Source organism: Diceros bicornis, chromosome 14, assembly GCF_020826845.1.
Source record: "Diceros bicornis minor isolate mBicDic1 chromosome 14, mDicBic1.mat.cur, whole genome shotgun sequence".
Classification (NCBI taxonomy): domain Eukaryota; kingdom Metazoa; phylum Chordata; class Mammalia; order Perissodactyla; family Rhinocerotidae; genus Diceros; species Diceros bicornis.
In genome coordinates this window covers 38,770,344-38,788,158 of record NC_080753.1, presented here as the reverse complement: position 1 = coordinate 38,788,158, position 17,815 = coordinate 38,770,344, and the positions used below count along the sequence as shown (strand labels likewise).

General features: G+C 42.0%; 1 protein-coding gene across 2 annotated transcripts; it reads left to right on the top strand.

The window, feature by feature from the left end:
- The first annotated feature begins 9,583 nt into the window (after positions 1-9,583).
- LOC131413978 (zinc finger protein with KRAB and SCAN domains 8-like) lies at positions 9,584-13,904 on the top strand. Of its 2 annotated transcripts, none has more exons than XM_058555000.1 (2): positions 9,584-9,681; positions 12,501-13,904. In XM_058555000.1, exons 1-2 carry the CDS (start codon positions 9,641-9,643, stop codon positions 13,381-13,383), a joined length of 924 nt encoding a protein of 307 aa, XP_058410983.1. In that variant the 5' UTR covers positions 9,584-9,640; the 3' UTR covers positions 13,384-13,904. The 2 variants fall into 2 exon arrangements, with proteins under 2 accessions (XP_058410983.1, XP_058410984.1); XM_058555001.1 differs by lacking the exon at positions 9,584-9,681 and adding an exon at positions 9,721-10,139.
- The last annotated feature ends 3,911 nt before the right edge of the window (positions 13,905-17,815 follow it).

Genomic DNA, 17,815 nt, shown 5'->3' with positions numbered 1-17,815 from the left:
TGTGAGTGACATGCACTAAGTTTCTTTATCCTGCAGATTCTGTTTTTATGCTCTTAATCTGAAATGAACTGTTCACCAATACTTTCCTCTCCCATTCTCAGCTTCTCATTTTAGGACCTGGTATGATGAAGTGGTTCTTCTATAACTCTGCTGCCATCCAACATAATCCTGGGAAAGTCATCTTAGGTTTCAAAGATTTTCTCCATTGAGCAAGGTGGCAGTGCTAGAATGTGTTAGTTGATTCCCATACAGAACAGTTAGCTTTACTCTTGATTCTAAGGTTCTAGATAATAACTGACATTTATAGAGCACTTACTGTGTGCCAAACCCCATGTTAAGCATTTCTCATGCTTATGATAGATATTATTATTGTATTCTGCATTTTATAGATGAGGAAACTGAGGCTTAAAGAGTTGAATGAGTTTCCCAAGATCACATAGCTGGTAAGTGATAGAGTGGGGATTCTAACCTACACAGTCTGATTCTCGAGCTTGTGCTTGTGACCACTGTGCTACCATATCTCTAATGGACGCCCTAATGCTTGCCAGCCATTTAAATATTAGTATATGTATCCCTGGTCATAACAGGTACTGTGGAAGGGAATGTGCAGTATAGTTGCAAATCCATTACAATTATTGGAAAATTGATTGAAAAATGCCATTTTGGTTTATAATTATATCATCTTCCAGTGTTCATATTTTTGATGCTTTGTAGTAGTAGAAAGCTAAATTGTGCAAGTAAAACATGTTTAAAAAGGTAGCTGAGACGGTAAAGCAATAACTTACAGATTCAAATAACATTTCTCTCTGAACTGCCTCAGGGAAAGTAGAATTGTGGAGGGAAATGAAATATCCACGTACCAGGCCAGGCAGATGGACAGTTAGGATGACAATAGTATGTTCATCTGCAGCATAAAATGTAGAAAACATTCAACTTCACTGCCCGTTTCCAACAACCATTCTATTTTTCTTCTAACATTCATGATTTTTCAAACATGTCATCCATTTTTCAATCCCATTTCCTCATTAATTTGTTCTTAAAACTTCTCCTTACTGGCTTTTTTTTTGGTAAGGAAGATCAGCCCTGAGCTAACATCCATGCCAATCCTCCTCTTTTTGCTGAGGAAGACCGGCCCTGAGCTAACATCTATTGCCAATCCTCCTCCTTTTTTTTCCCCCTTTTTCTCCCCAAAGCCCCAGTAGATAGTTGTATGTCATAGTTGCACATCCTCCTAGTTGCTGTGTGTGGGATGCGGCCTCAGCATGGCCAGACAAGCGGTGCGTTGGTGCGCGCCCGGGATCTGAACCCGGGCTGCCAGTAGCAGAGCGCGCGCACTCAACCTCTAAGCCACGGGGCCGGCCCCCTTACTGGCTTTTGTACTCAGCACTCCCCTGAAATGTCTTCAGAATCACTAGTGGATAAATATTAATACATTTTCTTAGTTCTTATCCTTCTTGATCTATATTTCATACTGTTGAATTTCCCCTGCGTCTCAGGAATTCTCCTTTCACTTGTGGGATCCTTTTTGGTCATTTTTCTCCAATTTCTAGCTTTTCTTGATTGGTCTTTTTTCTCCTCCTCTCCACTGAGAATAATCCCCATGTCTTAATTTTATTCATTACTTTTTCTATACTCATTCTTCTTTATCTATTTTGATTGTTTACACTTACCTTCTATATTTCGTAACTTAATATTTCCCAGGCTGTGGGTCATCTCTTGACTTGTGGACTTTTCCACAGGTACCTACACAACTTGGTATTTGGAAACAGAAGTCATCCCTCTTGTCCCCCGGCTCCCATTTTCTTTTTTAATAAGCATCATTACTTAACTTCTTTACCCTGAATAGACTCACTACCCTTCATATTTCTTATCCCAGTCTTGGATAAGTCTTTTAGTTTTTTTCTGCTCTCCACTCTCCATGACCAAAATCTTGCTAAGTTGTTCCAATTTTTAGTCAGTTTTCTCTTTGAGGTTGGATCTTTTACATTTCTGCCATCATTTTGTAGCCCTCTGTGCAGATCCGTATCATCTGAGGCCCAGGTTATTGTAATTCTTTCTTTTCAGTTTCCTTGCTCTCCAGATCCCCATTTTATATGCTTCTAAGATGATCCTCCTCAAAATCCATTTTCATGATGTCTCTTTCACTCAAGAACACCCAGCAGATAATTCCTATCAGAGCAGTGGTGTTCAGTGTTTTTCATTACCTTGCCCTCCATGCTTAATCTGCCTCAGCCTCATTATTCTCTAGCGTAGTCATCTTGATTCATCACATTCAAACTTCCTGCGGACTTGTACTGTTGTCTTATAATCCCTTGCCTCTGTGCCTTTCTCATGCTATTCCTATTGCTTAGATTGCTCTTTGGCCCCTGCTCATGTTCATCACTCCCTTCAAAGCCTTGCTTCCTTTGTATCTTCTGAGTAAACTCTCCCTGACTTACTTCACCTCACACTGAGACCTCCGTTATTCTGTGCTGCCTCAGCACTTATCCTTTAAGTATATACTGTGGTCCATGCACTTACTAATATGTTGCCTTGTAATTATTTTCTAGCACTCTGTATTGTAGTTTCACATTTGTATTTATTTCCAAAATTAAATTGTAAGCTCCTTGAGGGCAGGAATAACTTTTACGTTTGTATCTTTGCACCCCCTAGTGCCTAGTACAGTGCTGAGCACACAGTAGGCGTTTAATAAATGCTTGTCGAATTATTGTGTGGATTATTTATGGTGTTGTCTATAGAAATGTTTAAGCTGTTTTCAAGGATTTATGTCTTTTCTTACCACTTCGTGTACAAATCCACTTCCATAGTACATCAGTAACTGCCTATATACTAAGACCAAAAAATCCAACTTTAGGAGAGTATGTGTGAAAAGTTGAAATATGAAGCTCTCCATTTGTTTGCCCAGACTTATTCATTGGTTAAAAAAGAAAGAAAATAGGAAACTCTAAAGATTACTGTGTTAAAGTTATCATTGCAAAAGTGCTTGAGAATAGGCTTCATCTGAGGTTAGACCAGTGATTCTCAACTGGAAAAATTTGGCAATGTCTGGAGACATTTTTGGTTGTACCATCAGTGGATGGCTGGGATGCTACTGGCATCTAGCAGATAGAGGCTAAGGATGCTGCTAAACACCCTGCATGCACAGGACAGCCCCCACAACAAAAAAATTATCTGCCTCCATATGTTTAATAGCGCTGAGGTTGAGAAACCCTGGTCTAGATATATTTAAAGTATATAGGAAAAAGAAGAGAGATGAAATACTAACATTACAATTACAAAAATTAGCTATGCTAAGCTTTAAGAGAATCCTAAGTGTGTATATATTTTAAAAGATTATAAAAGAAAAAGCTTTGATGTTTGGAGTTCACAGCAATTTACGTGTCGGGGTGATGGTAAACAATAAAATTGCTGATGATGATGTTCTAAGGTTGCTTTCAGTATCAGATCTGCCTCCATCCTTATACCAAGTGGAAGGTGTTGCAGGAGTACAAATCCAGTTTTAGACTTCCACATCTTGGTTCATTACATAGATCAAAGATAAAACACTGGGGGCTGTCTCTTTAGCAGGGGCACTGTAAATTATCAAAGATTTAGCTTTGGGGACAACACTTAGCCCTCAGCAGTCCCTTGGGCAGCCACTGGACAGGATTAATTACAAACTCTCCAAGGAAACCACAAGCCAGAATGTTGTCCGAGTTTACCAACTAAAACACATTCCCACTTATAAAGTTTTTAACAGACTCTGTTAATCCTACTTAGGAAGGCAAATATGTAGGGAGAGATGTGATTTTCTAAATTAAATAGTTTAAAAGAAGACCTTTTAAAAAAAACTAGTCTCCTTTTGTACCTCTATGGTACTTCCTTCAACAAGTTTAAAAAGGATCAACCCCTGAGTCAGAAAATCAGTTCAATGTGTAATACACTGATGAAATAACTACATTACTCTGTTGTGTTTAATTATTCATAGTCTGTAGAATGCTAGGTTTGGAAGTGGCTTTTGAGATCATTTTCCAACCCATTCTGTAAATAGAGGTCCAGAGAGGCCACGTGGCTTGCACTGGGTCACCCATTAAGTTAGTGGTACACGTAGAAAGAATCCAGATTTCCTGAGGCTTTGCCCATTTCTTTTTTGGCTGGAACTGCCCTCGGGTCTGACTCTTGTTATTGTATGTTCTTAATTCATACTCTGCCATGGGAGAGATTCATACTGGGTGCCTCCACCTGTAATGTTTCATTTTAGGAATTATTCCTCTTATCAGCTTATATGTCCAAACCAGTATACTGTCATCCTGCAAAAACGGAAACCAGTTTACGAAGCAAAGTGTTTATCTAGGAACAAAGAATTGAAATTCCAGGAGCACAGATGCAGGTACAAACCCAAATAGAGTCCTGCTAGGGAGTAATAAGTCAAGGGCGGTAAACAATTTTAATTGGAGTTGGATGCAGACAGCTAGTCTTGGGTAAACATTGACTATAGATTGTATCTTCAAAAAGTTCACAATCCTCAGTCTTTGTGATTGGGATGTCTGTTATGCTAACTTCTCAAACAATTGCTTGTAAAGCAATTGCAGTTTTGGCCCTGTCCAAGGTTGAAGACAGCAAAGCAGTTTCTCTGGAGAGGTGGTTCCAACTCCATTTTACAATGGCTCCACTAAAATCCATTTTGACAATACTGACTGGTGTCTTGAGTTAAATTCTTTCATAAATGACTGAGTAGTTGGAGGGATTTTGCAGTATCACAGTAATATTTTGAAAGCCCTGCTCTCATGGGCCTGGTCCTTAATCTTAAAGCACAGAGAATATGCAGCATTGGCTTTCAGATCACTAATAGTGAAGACCAGGGCTCTTGCAGGCGCGCCTGTCAGTTTTAGGGATCCTGTAGGGCCCACACTGGAGATGTTGCCTTTTCCCAGATGCGGTGTCTTTAAATTCCAAGATTCAAGGGTGGTCCTACCCTGGGTAGAATCAGGAAGCAAAAATCGCTTTGCGTGAGGGGTGAGGTAGGAAATCCCAGTCTTGAAGGTGGGCCTGGGGCAGAGGTGCTCCCAGCTGCATCAAGTGGGAACCGAGCCTTAGCGGGTAGACGGTCTCAGGTCTCCCAACCTGAAGCAAAGCCACGCGCCGCCGGGAGATTTCCAGGCTCCTGTGCCCGCCCCGGAAGTGCGCAGAGGGACTTCCGCCCCGTGGGGAGCGGGAGGACCTGGTTGCTGTTGTGGGGCAGGGGCGTGCTGCTCTGCGTTTGGGCGGTGGTGTGGTGGGCGTCGTTCAGCTGCAACTTCTCAGATCGCCTCTCCCTAGGAGAATCCGGGTGGAGCATGGACCGGAACCCAGGGAGGCGACCACTCTTGGGACCGTGGGGATTATGCCTAAATATAACCTCCCGGGGAAGAGTATTTCTCACGATTCGGTGCTACTGGAGTCCGCATTTGGGATTGCTTCCCTCTCGGGATTATAACCTTGGTCTTTCCTACGGTCTTCAGAGTTTTATTGAGTCCCGACAACTAGGTGCATCACTGGTGTATTTGGTATCACTGCCCACCTTTCCAATCAGCTCTCCTTTCCAAACAAAAAGGGGAACCTGTAAATGACTGGAAATTATTAGGAGCTCTAAATTTAAGAGAGGCTTCCTCTTCCAATTCTTTCTGTGCCCATTACATTTCCTTTTGAATGCAGAGTACATCTCTGTATTTCAGCTTGGCAATAAATGATTGCGCTTCCCCTTTAGCAGTCACTTTTCCATCCACGCCAGGGCAGAACCACCTTCCAGCAACTGTGATGCTGTTCTCTCCTGACAACTCTGTCCAGGCCCTGCCCCTGTAATGCACAGAGACAACAGTAGGGAGATTCCAGTGGCTCAGGGCCACACCTGCCATCCCAGTCTGTGATTTGACAGCCCTTCTTAGCAAAATAGCCCTTTATTTGATATTGCTCTTTTTTCTGCCGTAACCCTCAGTAGTTAGTGTAACAACTATGGCAGTCTTTGCTTTTTCTTTGAGTAAAATAATGTTTCTTTTACAGAGGAAGTGTTCTGGAAGAAGGGGCCCTCAAGAGGAATCTTGCTGAATCACAGACTCTCCAACTGGAAAGCTGCATGGCTGCAGAGGATCTGGCTTTGCTGGTTCCAAGGATTCTGTTAGCGGAAAACTCCACTATGAGCTGGCTCCAGCAGCTTGGTTGACAATGGCTGAGGCCAATTCCTGACCATTCTTCCTGAGTAGCGCTAGGTCTGGGAGTGGGAGCAGCATGAGGTGGGGGTGGGGGGTTGTTGGGAAAGTGGCTACCTGGACGACCTGGAGAGGGAGTTGAATGAAACCAGACAGCAGGAAGGGAAGGGAGAGGTATTTATCAAGTCATCTTAAAGCTTTTAGCCTCTTAGGGATTCTTCTCTCCTTTTCTATTCTTTAGGTATGTAAGTCTAAAAGGCTTTTGTGTAAGGGCTTTAAAATGGAGCCAGAAAGCCATTAAGGAAATGGGTCTATGTACATCCTCATCGAGCAGAACATGAACTTTTGAACTGAGTAACACTGTAAGAAACCTGCAGCTCGTCACAGTGACGGACTTTTGCTTCCCTCTAGCTGGCCTTAGCAATCAATTATGTTTCGCCAAGATTAGCTTTCTGCTGCCAACCCCAATTAACATTCTTTATAATGCAAACCTCCCTCTTTCGCCTTTAAAAGCCCCTGCCTCTTACTCCCTAGCAGGACACTATTTGGGTTACTACCCGAAACTGTGTACCCAGAGTTGCAATTCTTTGATCCCAAAATAAACGCCTCTCTGCCTCTCATTTTAGCTTTATATTTTTAGGTTAACAACTTAGTCTCTCTGTGCCTCCATTTCCTCATCTGTAACTGTTATGAGAGGTTCGGGGGATTCGATCGGAGACATAAAAGAAACTTTCCACTCCAAACAAATGGACTGAAGGTATATTTTATTATATAGAAGATAGTAAAAGCGACAGTCCACAAACAGATCCGAGTAGGTCAAATATTAAGAGGGAAAAACATCAGCTCGACTGGAAAGGGAAAACATCCACATTGACTGAAGGGAAATCAACCGGAAAGAGAAACACCAGGTTGACCAAAAAGAGAACACATCAAATCAATTATTCACAACAAATCAATTACTTCACAACAAATCAATTACAACATCCATGCCCCACTGCCGGGAGAGTCCTTTCAATTGACACGGCTGGGCGGGAATCACACATCCTGGGCAAGGTGTCCCTTCCACAGGTGGAAATTTCACCAGGCCTGATTTCCAGCAGTTTATATAAGCAGTTACAGAGTTTACAGAGCAAGCATTCAGTGTTCCCATGCACAAATGGTTATCAGTGGCATACGTGCACTGAGCCTCCTGCCTATCGTCCCAGCCTGGCAGTTGTGTACGTGCATTGTTTACCCTGGTTATAGTCCCAGCCTGGCACAGATGGCCAGGCTGCAGCGCCCAAAGGGCCTGAAATTCCACCCCCCCCAAAGCCCCAGTAGATAGTTGTATGTCATAGCTGCACATCCTTCTAGTTGCTGTATGTGGGACGCGGCCTCAGCATAGCTGGAGAAGCGGTGCATTGGTGCGCGCCCAGGATCCGAACCCGGGCCGCCAGCAGCTGAGCACGTGCACTTAACCACTAAACCACGGGGTCGGCCCCAGGGCCTTGAAATTTTTACAGATTGCCACTATCTCCTTGGGAGAAGGGCCAGTTCCCACCACGCAGAAAGCAGCTTTTATATTTCTTTTTGTGCTGGTGGCTGTAAGTCAATGGAGCAGCCAAACATGGCTGTACTCATGTCAAGACAGTGAGTGAAAATGATAAAAGCACCTGCCTAGAGTTATTATCAAGATTACACGAACAGTACCTCATATATAAGAAGTGCTATCTCGATTATTTGTTGTAATTAATTCTTCCTCTCCTTACTTCCTTGGGACTGGCCTGCTCTGCTGATTTATTTGTTTATACAGTGATTCATAATTTCATGTGTTTAATTTTCCAGGTTCCAACTCTTGCACACAGTCAAGAAGTAATCTAGCAAGAAATGCCAGCTCTGGGAGCAGAGGGAGAATCACTGTCTCTCCAGCTCCTACTCAGGAATACACCATTGAAATATCAATTATAAGGACCCTTCCCCCTAAAGAAGGGTTGTGTTAAACTTTGACATTCTCTGGTCTTCTAAAGGTTCTGGAAGTAAGGGACCTGAGGAGACCTTTTTTTAAAAGCTTTTATTTAACGGGTTCAGAATAAGTGTGTTGCTGTGAACTCTTAGCAGAATCTGATTCAAGGTGAGGGCGGAACAAGAGAGAACCTAGCTCAGCTCTGCCATTTCCACAATATTATTGTTCAGGAGTTCCATCTTTGCTGCCTGTTGTCTGAGATATGTTATAAATATGTTTTCCATTTTTTATTTGTCTTTGCTTAAGGTGGTTTTGTTTGCTTTGCCTTGCAGGAATTTTGATTCTTTATATGGAGGTCAGATTTACCAGTCTTTTCATTTACGGCTTCTGGATTTTGGCTCATAATTAGAAAGGCCTTCCTACTCTGAAGTTATAAAAGACTTCTCCCGTGTTTTCCTCTGGTACTTTTATAGTTTCATTTATAACATTTACAATTTTGATTTATTTGTAATATTTACCCATGTATATAGAGTGAGGTGGGAATCCAGTTTAACATTTTTCCAGATGATTACCCAGTTCTGCCCATACATTTATTGAAGAGTCTACTCATCTTTTTCTTACTGATTTGTGGCCTTTATTATATGCTAAATTTCTGCCTCTGATTGCATCTATTTCTGGACTTTGTATTCTGTACATCTGTCTATCTCACTCATCAGTACCACGCTGTTTAATTATTGAGGCTTTATAATATGTCTAAAATCCTTTAGCACACATGCCTCTTCATTGCCCTTCTTTTTCAGCGTTTTCCCAGGAAGTCTTGCTTGTTTATTTTTCCATGTGAAGTTTGAAATATATTTATAAAAAAGTTGGTATTGGGGGCAGGGCGGTGGCATCGTGGTTAAGTTTGTGCGTTCCACTTCCGCAGCCCAGGGTTCGCAGGTTCGGATCCCTGGTGCAGACTTATACACCGCTTATCAAGGATGCTGTGGTGGCATCTCATATACAAAAAATAGAGGAAGATGGGCACGGAAGTTAGCCCAGGGCCAATCTTCCTCAGAAAAGAGAGGAGGATTGGCAACAGATGTTAGCTCAGGGCTAATCTTCCTCACAAAAAAAAGTTGGTATTTTTATTGGAAAAGAGTTAAATTTACAAATGAACTTATGGATTAGTCTCTGAGTGCTAAGTCCCAAGGAGCTATATGATGGTTCATCTGGGAGGCAAGTGGAAGGAGTTGGGACTGTGAAAGCTCTGGGTTCAAATTTCACCTCTGCTGTTTTATGTTGTCCGACCTCAGAAAATTTATCTGCTTCTCAGTTTTCTTATATATAAGAACGTCCCTGTAATGTCCCCTTTGCAGGATTAAAGGAGATAAAAAGTGTACAAGGCCATTTTAGGAGTAAATAGAATCCTTTCCCCTCCTGCTCCTTTCAGGTCGTCAGCCCTCGAACCACTGAGAGGGAAGCCTCCGGGATCCTAGAGCGACCCCCAGGTGCCCGGGGGCGGGGTTCCGCGGAAGGCGACCTCTCCGGGCCAATGCTGGCCTCAATCCAAATCCTCAAACCGCCGATTTCCAGGTGAGTCTTCTCTCGTCCTGCCTCTCGGGTTTGAGTGAGCCGTGGGCTGACAGCGCAGAGGAGGGGAGATCGCGGGCTGCTCCACGTCGCTCACGCCTGCCCCTCCACCCCGCACTCTGACCCTCGTCCCTGCTCTCACCCCCTACCCCTTCTCACACTCCTCACTTTCTTTTTTCTTTTACTCCCTTTTGCTTCGCCTCTTCCTCTTCCCTCTTCTTCTGTCCTTCCCCTCTCCTCTCCCCTCCCGGCCCTGCCACACTAGCATGGCCGCCTCCCCAGACACCCCGGGGGCGAGGATGGCGGGGGCGGCGGGGCTCTGCGGCCAGAGCCCTACCAGGCCCGGATCCCGGGCGAGGTCCCCCAGTCCCCAGCAGCGTCCCCGAGGCTCTGAGGACTCGTAATCACCGTGACCCGGCGTGGCTGTTCTGACAGGGCCGAATTTCCAGAGGCGGAGAAGGGTGAGACTAGGGGAATGGGAGACCTTTTTATCTCCTGGCCCTGTGTCCTCAGCTCTCGTTTGTGTTGTATTATGACCTTGGTAGCTGAGGGACACTTGACAATTTTATTTAGATGTTCTTGAAATATTCTTATTGTGCCTCAAAGAAAAAGTCAGCTTAGCTGAATGCTCTGCTCGGGAAAGCTCCTTTCTTTTGGTATCTGTATTGCGTTTCTCCACCCCCACCCAGCCTTTTTCTTCTGTTTAGAAGATGAGAGCATTCGTTCCTTTTTCTTCTTGATATCTTTTCTTAGAAGTTAAAAAGTTAAAGTGCTGATGACAGCTCAGAAAAGTACTTTATATGTACCTATAGCCTTCGAACAATTTATTCAGAAAAAAATTATGTGTATTATTTGTAGTTGCCTCAGGTCAACTCAAGTCAACATCAGAAGTTTGGGGCTGTAAGGGGAATGTATTAGGGAGAAGAAGGCACATTGAGGCAGGGATGGGAAAGGCTAATTCCAGTGTGAGCAAGCTGCAGAACAGGAGGGGTTTGGGTAGGACTAGGGGTTCTCCATGTTTTGCTAAGGTTGGAGTGGCTTACACCACGTGCTTTCATGGTAACCATGTTTCTGGACTCTGGGCAAGGGTTCAGGTGCATGTGACCTGTGCACCGAAGGAGACTTTTTCAGTATTGCCAAGGAGCTGCTGTTCAGAGAAATTTGATAAAACAGCATCACTTAAAAATGGTCCAGCAACAAACCTGTGACTGATTTGTGGGGAACCCCTCCCTCCCCTCACAACTGGATTAAGGAAATCAGAGGCTTAAAAAATACACGTTTGTATAAAGAAATACTGGAAAGACACTAGAAACTAATAAAAGTGATTACCTATGGAGGTGGCAAACTAAGGAGGGGGTCAGGGTGGAAACAAGACTTCTCTGTGTATATCTGTTTAGATCATTTTGACTTTTGAATTGTATTTTACCTATCCAAAAACATAGATAAGTTTTTTAATAAAATGTTTAGAATGGTTTCTGGACTGTGGGTGTTTTAGATTTACAGAAAAATTGTGAAGATAGTACAGAGAGTTCCTATATACCCCACACCTAGTTTCTCCTATTATTAATATCTTACATTAGTATAGTACATTTATCACAACTATTGAATCACTACTGACTGTTATTATTAAAGTCCATACTCCACATTTCCTTAGTTTTTACCTAATGTCCTTTTTCTATTCCAGGATCCCCTCCAAGATACCATATTACATTTAATTGTCATGTCTCCATAGACTCCTCTTGGCTGTGACAGTTTCTCAGACTTTCCTTGTTTTTGATGACCTTGACAGTTTTGAGGAGTACTTATCAGGTTTTTTGTAGAATGTCACTCAATTGGAATTTGACTGATGTTTTTCTCATCATTATACTGAAGTTATAGGTTTTGGGGAGGAAGACCACAGAGGTGAAGTGCCATTCTCATTTCATCATATCAGGAGTGCATATTGTCAAATTGACTTATCACCATTGAGACATAAAACAGTTTGTAAAATGGAAAAAGGCAGAGAGGAGATAATTTGTGTAATTTGAGTTTGGAGCAAAAGTTTTATCAAGTTTGGAGACAAAATTGGATTTATTCCCAGGGCATAAGAGAGTGGCAGCAATCCACCAAGTTCTGCACACATTGGTCTAAACTGTAAAGATGGGATGGGCTGGTGGAGGCCCTTTCTTTGGAGAGGTGAAGGGTCTATTCTGTCACAGTTCCAGAGAAGACAAAGCATCCCTGTTGCTAAGATACTGTCTATCACAGCAACAGCAGTTGCAGCAATAGTAGCGGTAGCAACACGCAGAGCTTTCTTTTAATCCCGGTGTCTCTCTTCCAACCCGAATAATGTGGACTCTTGTGAGTGGTAAAACACACCTGTCAAAGATGTTATTGTCATTTTACCAAACTTACTCATTATCAGTTGAATTTATGATTCTTTTGCCTTCTCTATTCCTATACTCCTTCATCTGCTGTACTGTCTGCAAATCTGTTCAATTCCTGTTTTGTTCCCTAATTTAATTAAATATGATAAAAAGTCTTTTAAAGTAGGAACTATATATTATTTTTATATTCACTTATATCCCAGATTCTGTGCTTTAGATACTTTATAAAGGGTAGATTTAAATAGTCATTTGAGTCAGGCGTTCATTCCAGTAGTTCTGTGATGTTACTGTGTTGTGGTACAGACTGAATAAAAACATTTGATCCGGCTGCCATACGATTGGTGTGTCCTAGGGTTATCAAACATGTTTGAGAGTCCTACTTAAGTCTGTTTTTATATCATATTGCTTTAGCAGCAGAAAATAAATTACATTTGAAAGGTCTGTTTATTATTTCAGGAATCAAGGCCAGAGGTATGAACAAGGTGTTGATCCTGAAGGGAAAATTTTTGTAAGGATGGACCCACACCAGAAGGTCCCCAGCACATGTAATGAGGATACTTTAGAGGAGATTAATGCGGAGATTCTTGAGTATGAAAAAGCCTCTCAGTATGAAGACCAGTTGGAAAGGCATGAGGAAGGACCCACAGAAGAAAGACGGTATAAATGCAGTGAGTGTGGAAAGAAGTTTGCCCAGAGCTCAGGCCTTGTTCGACATCGGAGAATCCACACTGGAGAGAAGCCCTATGGGTGTGATCACTGTGGAAAAGCCTTCAGTGTGCGCTCCACCCTCACTGTGCATGAAAGAATCCACACTGGTGAGAAGCCCTATACTTGTAACGAGTGTAGGAAAGCCTTCAGTGTGAGGGCACACTTGATTATACATCAGAGAATCCACAATGGAGAGAAACCCTATGAATGTATTGAATGTGGCAAAGCATTTAGTGTGAGCTCAGACCTTATCAAACATCAGAGAATCCACTCTGGTGAGAAACCTTATGAGTGTGATGAGTGTGGAAAAGCGTTCAGCGTGAGCTCAGCCCTCATCAAACATCAGAGAATCCACACAGGGGAGAAGCCGTATGAGTGTAAGGAGTGTGGGAAGGCTTTCTATGTGAACTCAGCCCTTATTAATCATCAGAGGATTCACTCTGGAGAAAAGCCCTATGAGTGTGGAGAATGCAGGAAAGCATTCAGCCAGATCTCAACCCTTATTCATCACCAGAGAATCCATACTGGAGAGAAACCGTACGAGTGTGACGAGTGTGGGAAAGCTTTCCGTGGGAGCTCTAATCTTACCAAACACCAGAAAATACATACCAAAGGAAAGTGTCAAAAGTGATTTATGTGGTGAAGATATTCCAAAGGACTTTTTTGGTATCAGAAGTTACCACCAAAAGAAGGGTGTGGTAAAAGTTAATGTTTTAATTGACACTTGGTCCCTTGCAATATTGAAGAAGAGAGAAGTCAATGAAAAATGATTCCATCAGCATAATGACTGACCAAAGCTCTAAAATCGCATCTTCTTCTGAGAGTGCAGTTTTACAACTCATAAGGTAAAGTTATTTGAAAACCATATACCATAGTGTAGTTTGTTTTGGTTTAGTAAGAGCAAACTTCAATATTTCAAACATGATTTTTATTTTTCTTATTATGAGCCTTTTGTTGTTATTGTTGTTGCTACCAGTATTACAGGTGAAACATGAAATTTTGAAATTGGAAGTAACATTAGTTGATGAGACGGGGACCACATATTCTCATTGAATCTGAAAATACTAACCTGTTGGACTTCCTTTCTTTGCTTTTGATGTCCCGTTATGCTCTCAGGGATGATTAGCTGGCTTAGTGACCTCCTGGCTGAAGGTAGACTATCTTCTTTTTAGGTAGGAATCCCTAAAAAGAATTATTCTCCAAGATTATTCTTGCTTAGTTAACAAAGCCCCAGGCCTTTTGACTTGCTGATCCAATAAATCCCTGAACTTAACTGAGCTTCCTGAACCAAAACAAAATAACAAAAAATGTCTTAACAGAGTGTCGGGTGCTTCTAACCCTTGCATTTAGTGTTTCTCAAAGAGTAGTGTGGCATATGCAAAGACAGACAGAAGTATGAGAATGGAACAAGCTTGGGGAACTGTTGTTGAGTTAGGGTTGGCATTGGTTTTAGGATGACTTTCAAGGATCTGAGTGACTATGTGAAACTTGATACCTCATATGAATCAGGAGAGCTCAGATTTGGGAGGTGGTAGAAAGTTGAGTTCAATTTGGAAAATGTCTTTGCTATATTTGTGGAAATTCCAGTAGAACTATTCACCAGACTAGCCTAACTTCCTAACCCTAATCCCTAGGCCTAAAACCCAAACCCTGTATATGCACATATGAAACTCAAGAAACAGATCTGGACTTTAAAATTACTTTTTTATTATTATTCTGTATTAATAGGGATTTCTCACTCCTAGGAAACAGATCTGAAATTCTTTTGATCCTTGAAACTTAGTCATGTGAGGTTCAAGATGAGTACCAAATTGATAGAAATTGCAGATTGCTTTGGTCCACACTGTGGACAAGTAGAAGGGAATACTCTGAGAAGGTAGGTGTTCACTCCTCAGAGTAGGACTCTGTGTAGCAAAGAAATGCACAGTTTCCATGAATTCTCATCAACAAATCAGTCAAGTCAGCTGTAAGACACACTGGATTCCTTGAAGCTCTGAGCCAGCTTGTGCCATCAAGCACTGAGGTCACAGATGCACATGAAAGAGCACATCATGAAGTCTCTGTATTGAGGTAGTGCTTACCACACTGCTCAAGTAACTTTAGGCCTGGACATGGGGGCTAAAGGCACAGAAGGTCATAGTTCTGGAGCTCAAATTAAGTAGATAGAACCTCACTCAGGGCATGGGGCATGTTAGAGAAAGTAAGGCACGTACTTATAGGCAGAAGTGAAGGGCCTCAGCAAAGCACCAGGAAATTGTCTTTGCTGTGCTGGGTTGAAAGTGTGAATTCCTTTGCCCTGCTTCTTCTTGCCTTTGGCAATTGAAGGAGACGGTGGTTTCTCCTTGCTCTGCCCTGGAGAGAGTTCCCTGTCACCCCATGTCTTTGTTGTTATCATCAGTGTTTTCAGTGTTGACCTCTTTGGCCTCGGCTGTCTTGGTTTGTTCTTAAGATGGAGGTCTGCAGACAGAGTCTTCTGGGTGGAGAACACCTTTCTGGGATCAGCACTGAAGAGATGTCATATCCCACCCCGAACCAGCACAACTGAATCCTAAGCAGTAAATGGTGAGTATTCTGAAGACTTTGAAAGAGCAGGTGTTCTGGAAAAGGAAATCTCTTTTACTGAAGAATTTAGTGTTAGGAGATCAGGATACATGTAACATGGTTATTCCTCGTGAGCTCAAATTAAGGTATTAATGATTATTTGTTTTAGGCTGGGCCTTGTGCCTGGTACTAGGAATACAAAGATAAATGAAAAAAGTACCCTGCTCTACAGGGGCTTGCAGTCCATTTGGGGACAGGGAGAAGGGATTAGAAAGAAAACAATAATTATCGTGATAAAGCCACTGGGTTTGCGCAGAGTGCTTTGCACTGAAGATGTTAACAACTACTCATGAGAGGGTTGGAAAGGCTTTGGAGGAGGATGAAATTTTGGAGAAAGAATGAGTTCTGCAGCCACATGAAAAGGAATGAAGGAAGGTACAGTGGGAACAGGATGTTAAAAAGCACAGTGCGTCTAGGGGAAAAGAAGGAAGTTTTCAATGAATGGTTATAGAATGCATTATGGAAGTAGTGGCAGATGAAACTGGAGAGAGGTAGGGGCCAGACCATGAAATGCCTTGATTTCTAAGAAATATGAAACAACTTCTCTAGGCTAATGTTTTTCAAATACTTGATGCACTAAGAAATGTATTTCACGTTGTGACTCAGTATACCATTGTTGGGAGAGACAGTCCTCCTTGGGCCACTTGCACTCCTGCATGTCTTACTGGGTGTGCCAACACTGCAGGCTGTGGCCACTTTCTTACCTAGGCCACTTCTTAGTGTTGTTTATGCCCCTGGTAACCTTGAGAGATGAGGTACATCTCTTGAACAAAGAGTAGGCTAGCTTAGTGCTTATTGATGGTTTAGTGTTCTTTATAGAAAGTTCCTGTTCAATTCTTATACACATTGTACGAATTATTTACGTATTCTCAATATAAGCTCTTTATACAGAGAATGCAAATATCCTCTCCAACTCTATGGCTTGCCTTTTTATTCTCTTAATAGTGTCTTTTGATGAGCATTAATTTTTAAATTTAGTGTAGTCTAGTTTATTAATCTTTTTCTTTTTTGTGTGTGTCTTTTTGTTTTGTTTGTCTTTGAAGAATTCTTTCTCTGCCTTAAGATCATGAAGATAATTTCTATTTAGTCTTAAAAAGTTCTATAATTTTGCTTTCCATTTATATCTATAATCTATTTGAAGTTGATTTTTGTGCATGAGTGAGGTAAAGTCAAATTTTGTTCTTTTCCTATATGGATATCCAGTTTATCCTACACCACTTACAGGTAAGACTGTCTTGTTCTACAGTGCTAATTTGTCATGTATTAATTGTCCATATGTACATGGGTTTGTTTCTAGTTTCTCTGTTATGTTCCTTTGGTTTATTTGGCTATCCCTGCATCAGTACCACACTTTCCTAATTATCGTACCTTTACATTATGTTTAGGTATTCAGTGGAACAAATCATCCTACCTGAGGAGTCTAACTTTAAATTTCTGTGTGTGATTTTTCAGACGTGACCATAGGCAGTTACAGAGGCTTTATCCCTCATGGGGGAAAGCTACCCTTCCACACTGGACTTGAGGCACAGCGAATGCATGCAGTCTCTGAAGGGAGTTGCAGTCAAGGACTCAGACTGCCTGCCCAGTTTGCTCTTAGGCGTATCTGCATTCCTAGCCCAGGCACCTTCATTTAGAGGCCTACTTATTTGGGGCCTTGCCTAAGCAACTCTGCCAAGACCCCCTTATTGGGGTGGGGGAACATTGAAGACACTTTTCTCTACTCTGACTTATTACTCAGTACTTTTCCACTCCTAGCCTTTACCCTTCTTCCTCCCTCTGGCTCCTGGGTCCATAAAATTACTGCAGCCTTTTGTTTAGTGCTTACTTGGCAATGAGACAGTCCCCACATCTGTGTTAATTCACCTGACCCTCGCCTGGCATGTTCCATGGATAAGAATGGAACACTGCAGGAGCCAGCACTTTCTCTTGTTGAGCTTCTTGCTAATGCTATTGCAGTAAACGTTTAAAGCCTTTGAACATATCTGCTCAGTGTTATATAAGAAAAGGGTTATATGGAAGAGCTGGTTTTCAACGCTGATAAGACTGGCTTGTTTTATAAAGCCTGTTATAAAGTCTTTATAAAAAAGTTTTATAAAGGCTGTTACTTTCATTTTTGCCTGTGTTAACTGACCACTGCAACACCTGGCAACTCAACTCTCTCCAGCTCGGCTCAGCTCTTCATACCATCTTGTTCTCCTACTTCAAAAGTGTCTTGGGTGTTCTTGGCCGTTTGCATTTACATATAAATTTTAGAATCAACTACCCACTCCTTCCCAAAAAATGTATTGGGGTTTTGATTGGGATTGTACTGAATCTATAGATTAATCTGGGGAGAATCAATATCTATACATGAGTCTTCCAATCCATGAACATTCCTTTAGGGTTTTAATTTTTCCCAATAATATTTTATGATTTTTTGTGCAGACGCCTTGAATGCCTTTGTTAGATTTATTCGTAGACAT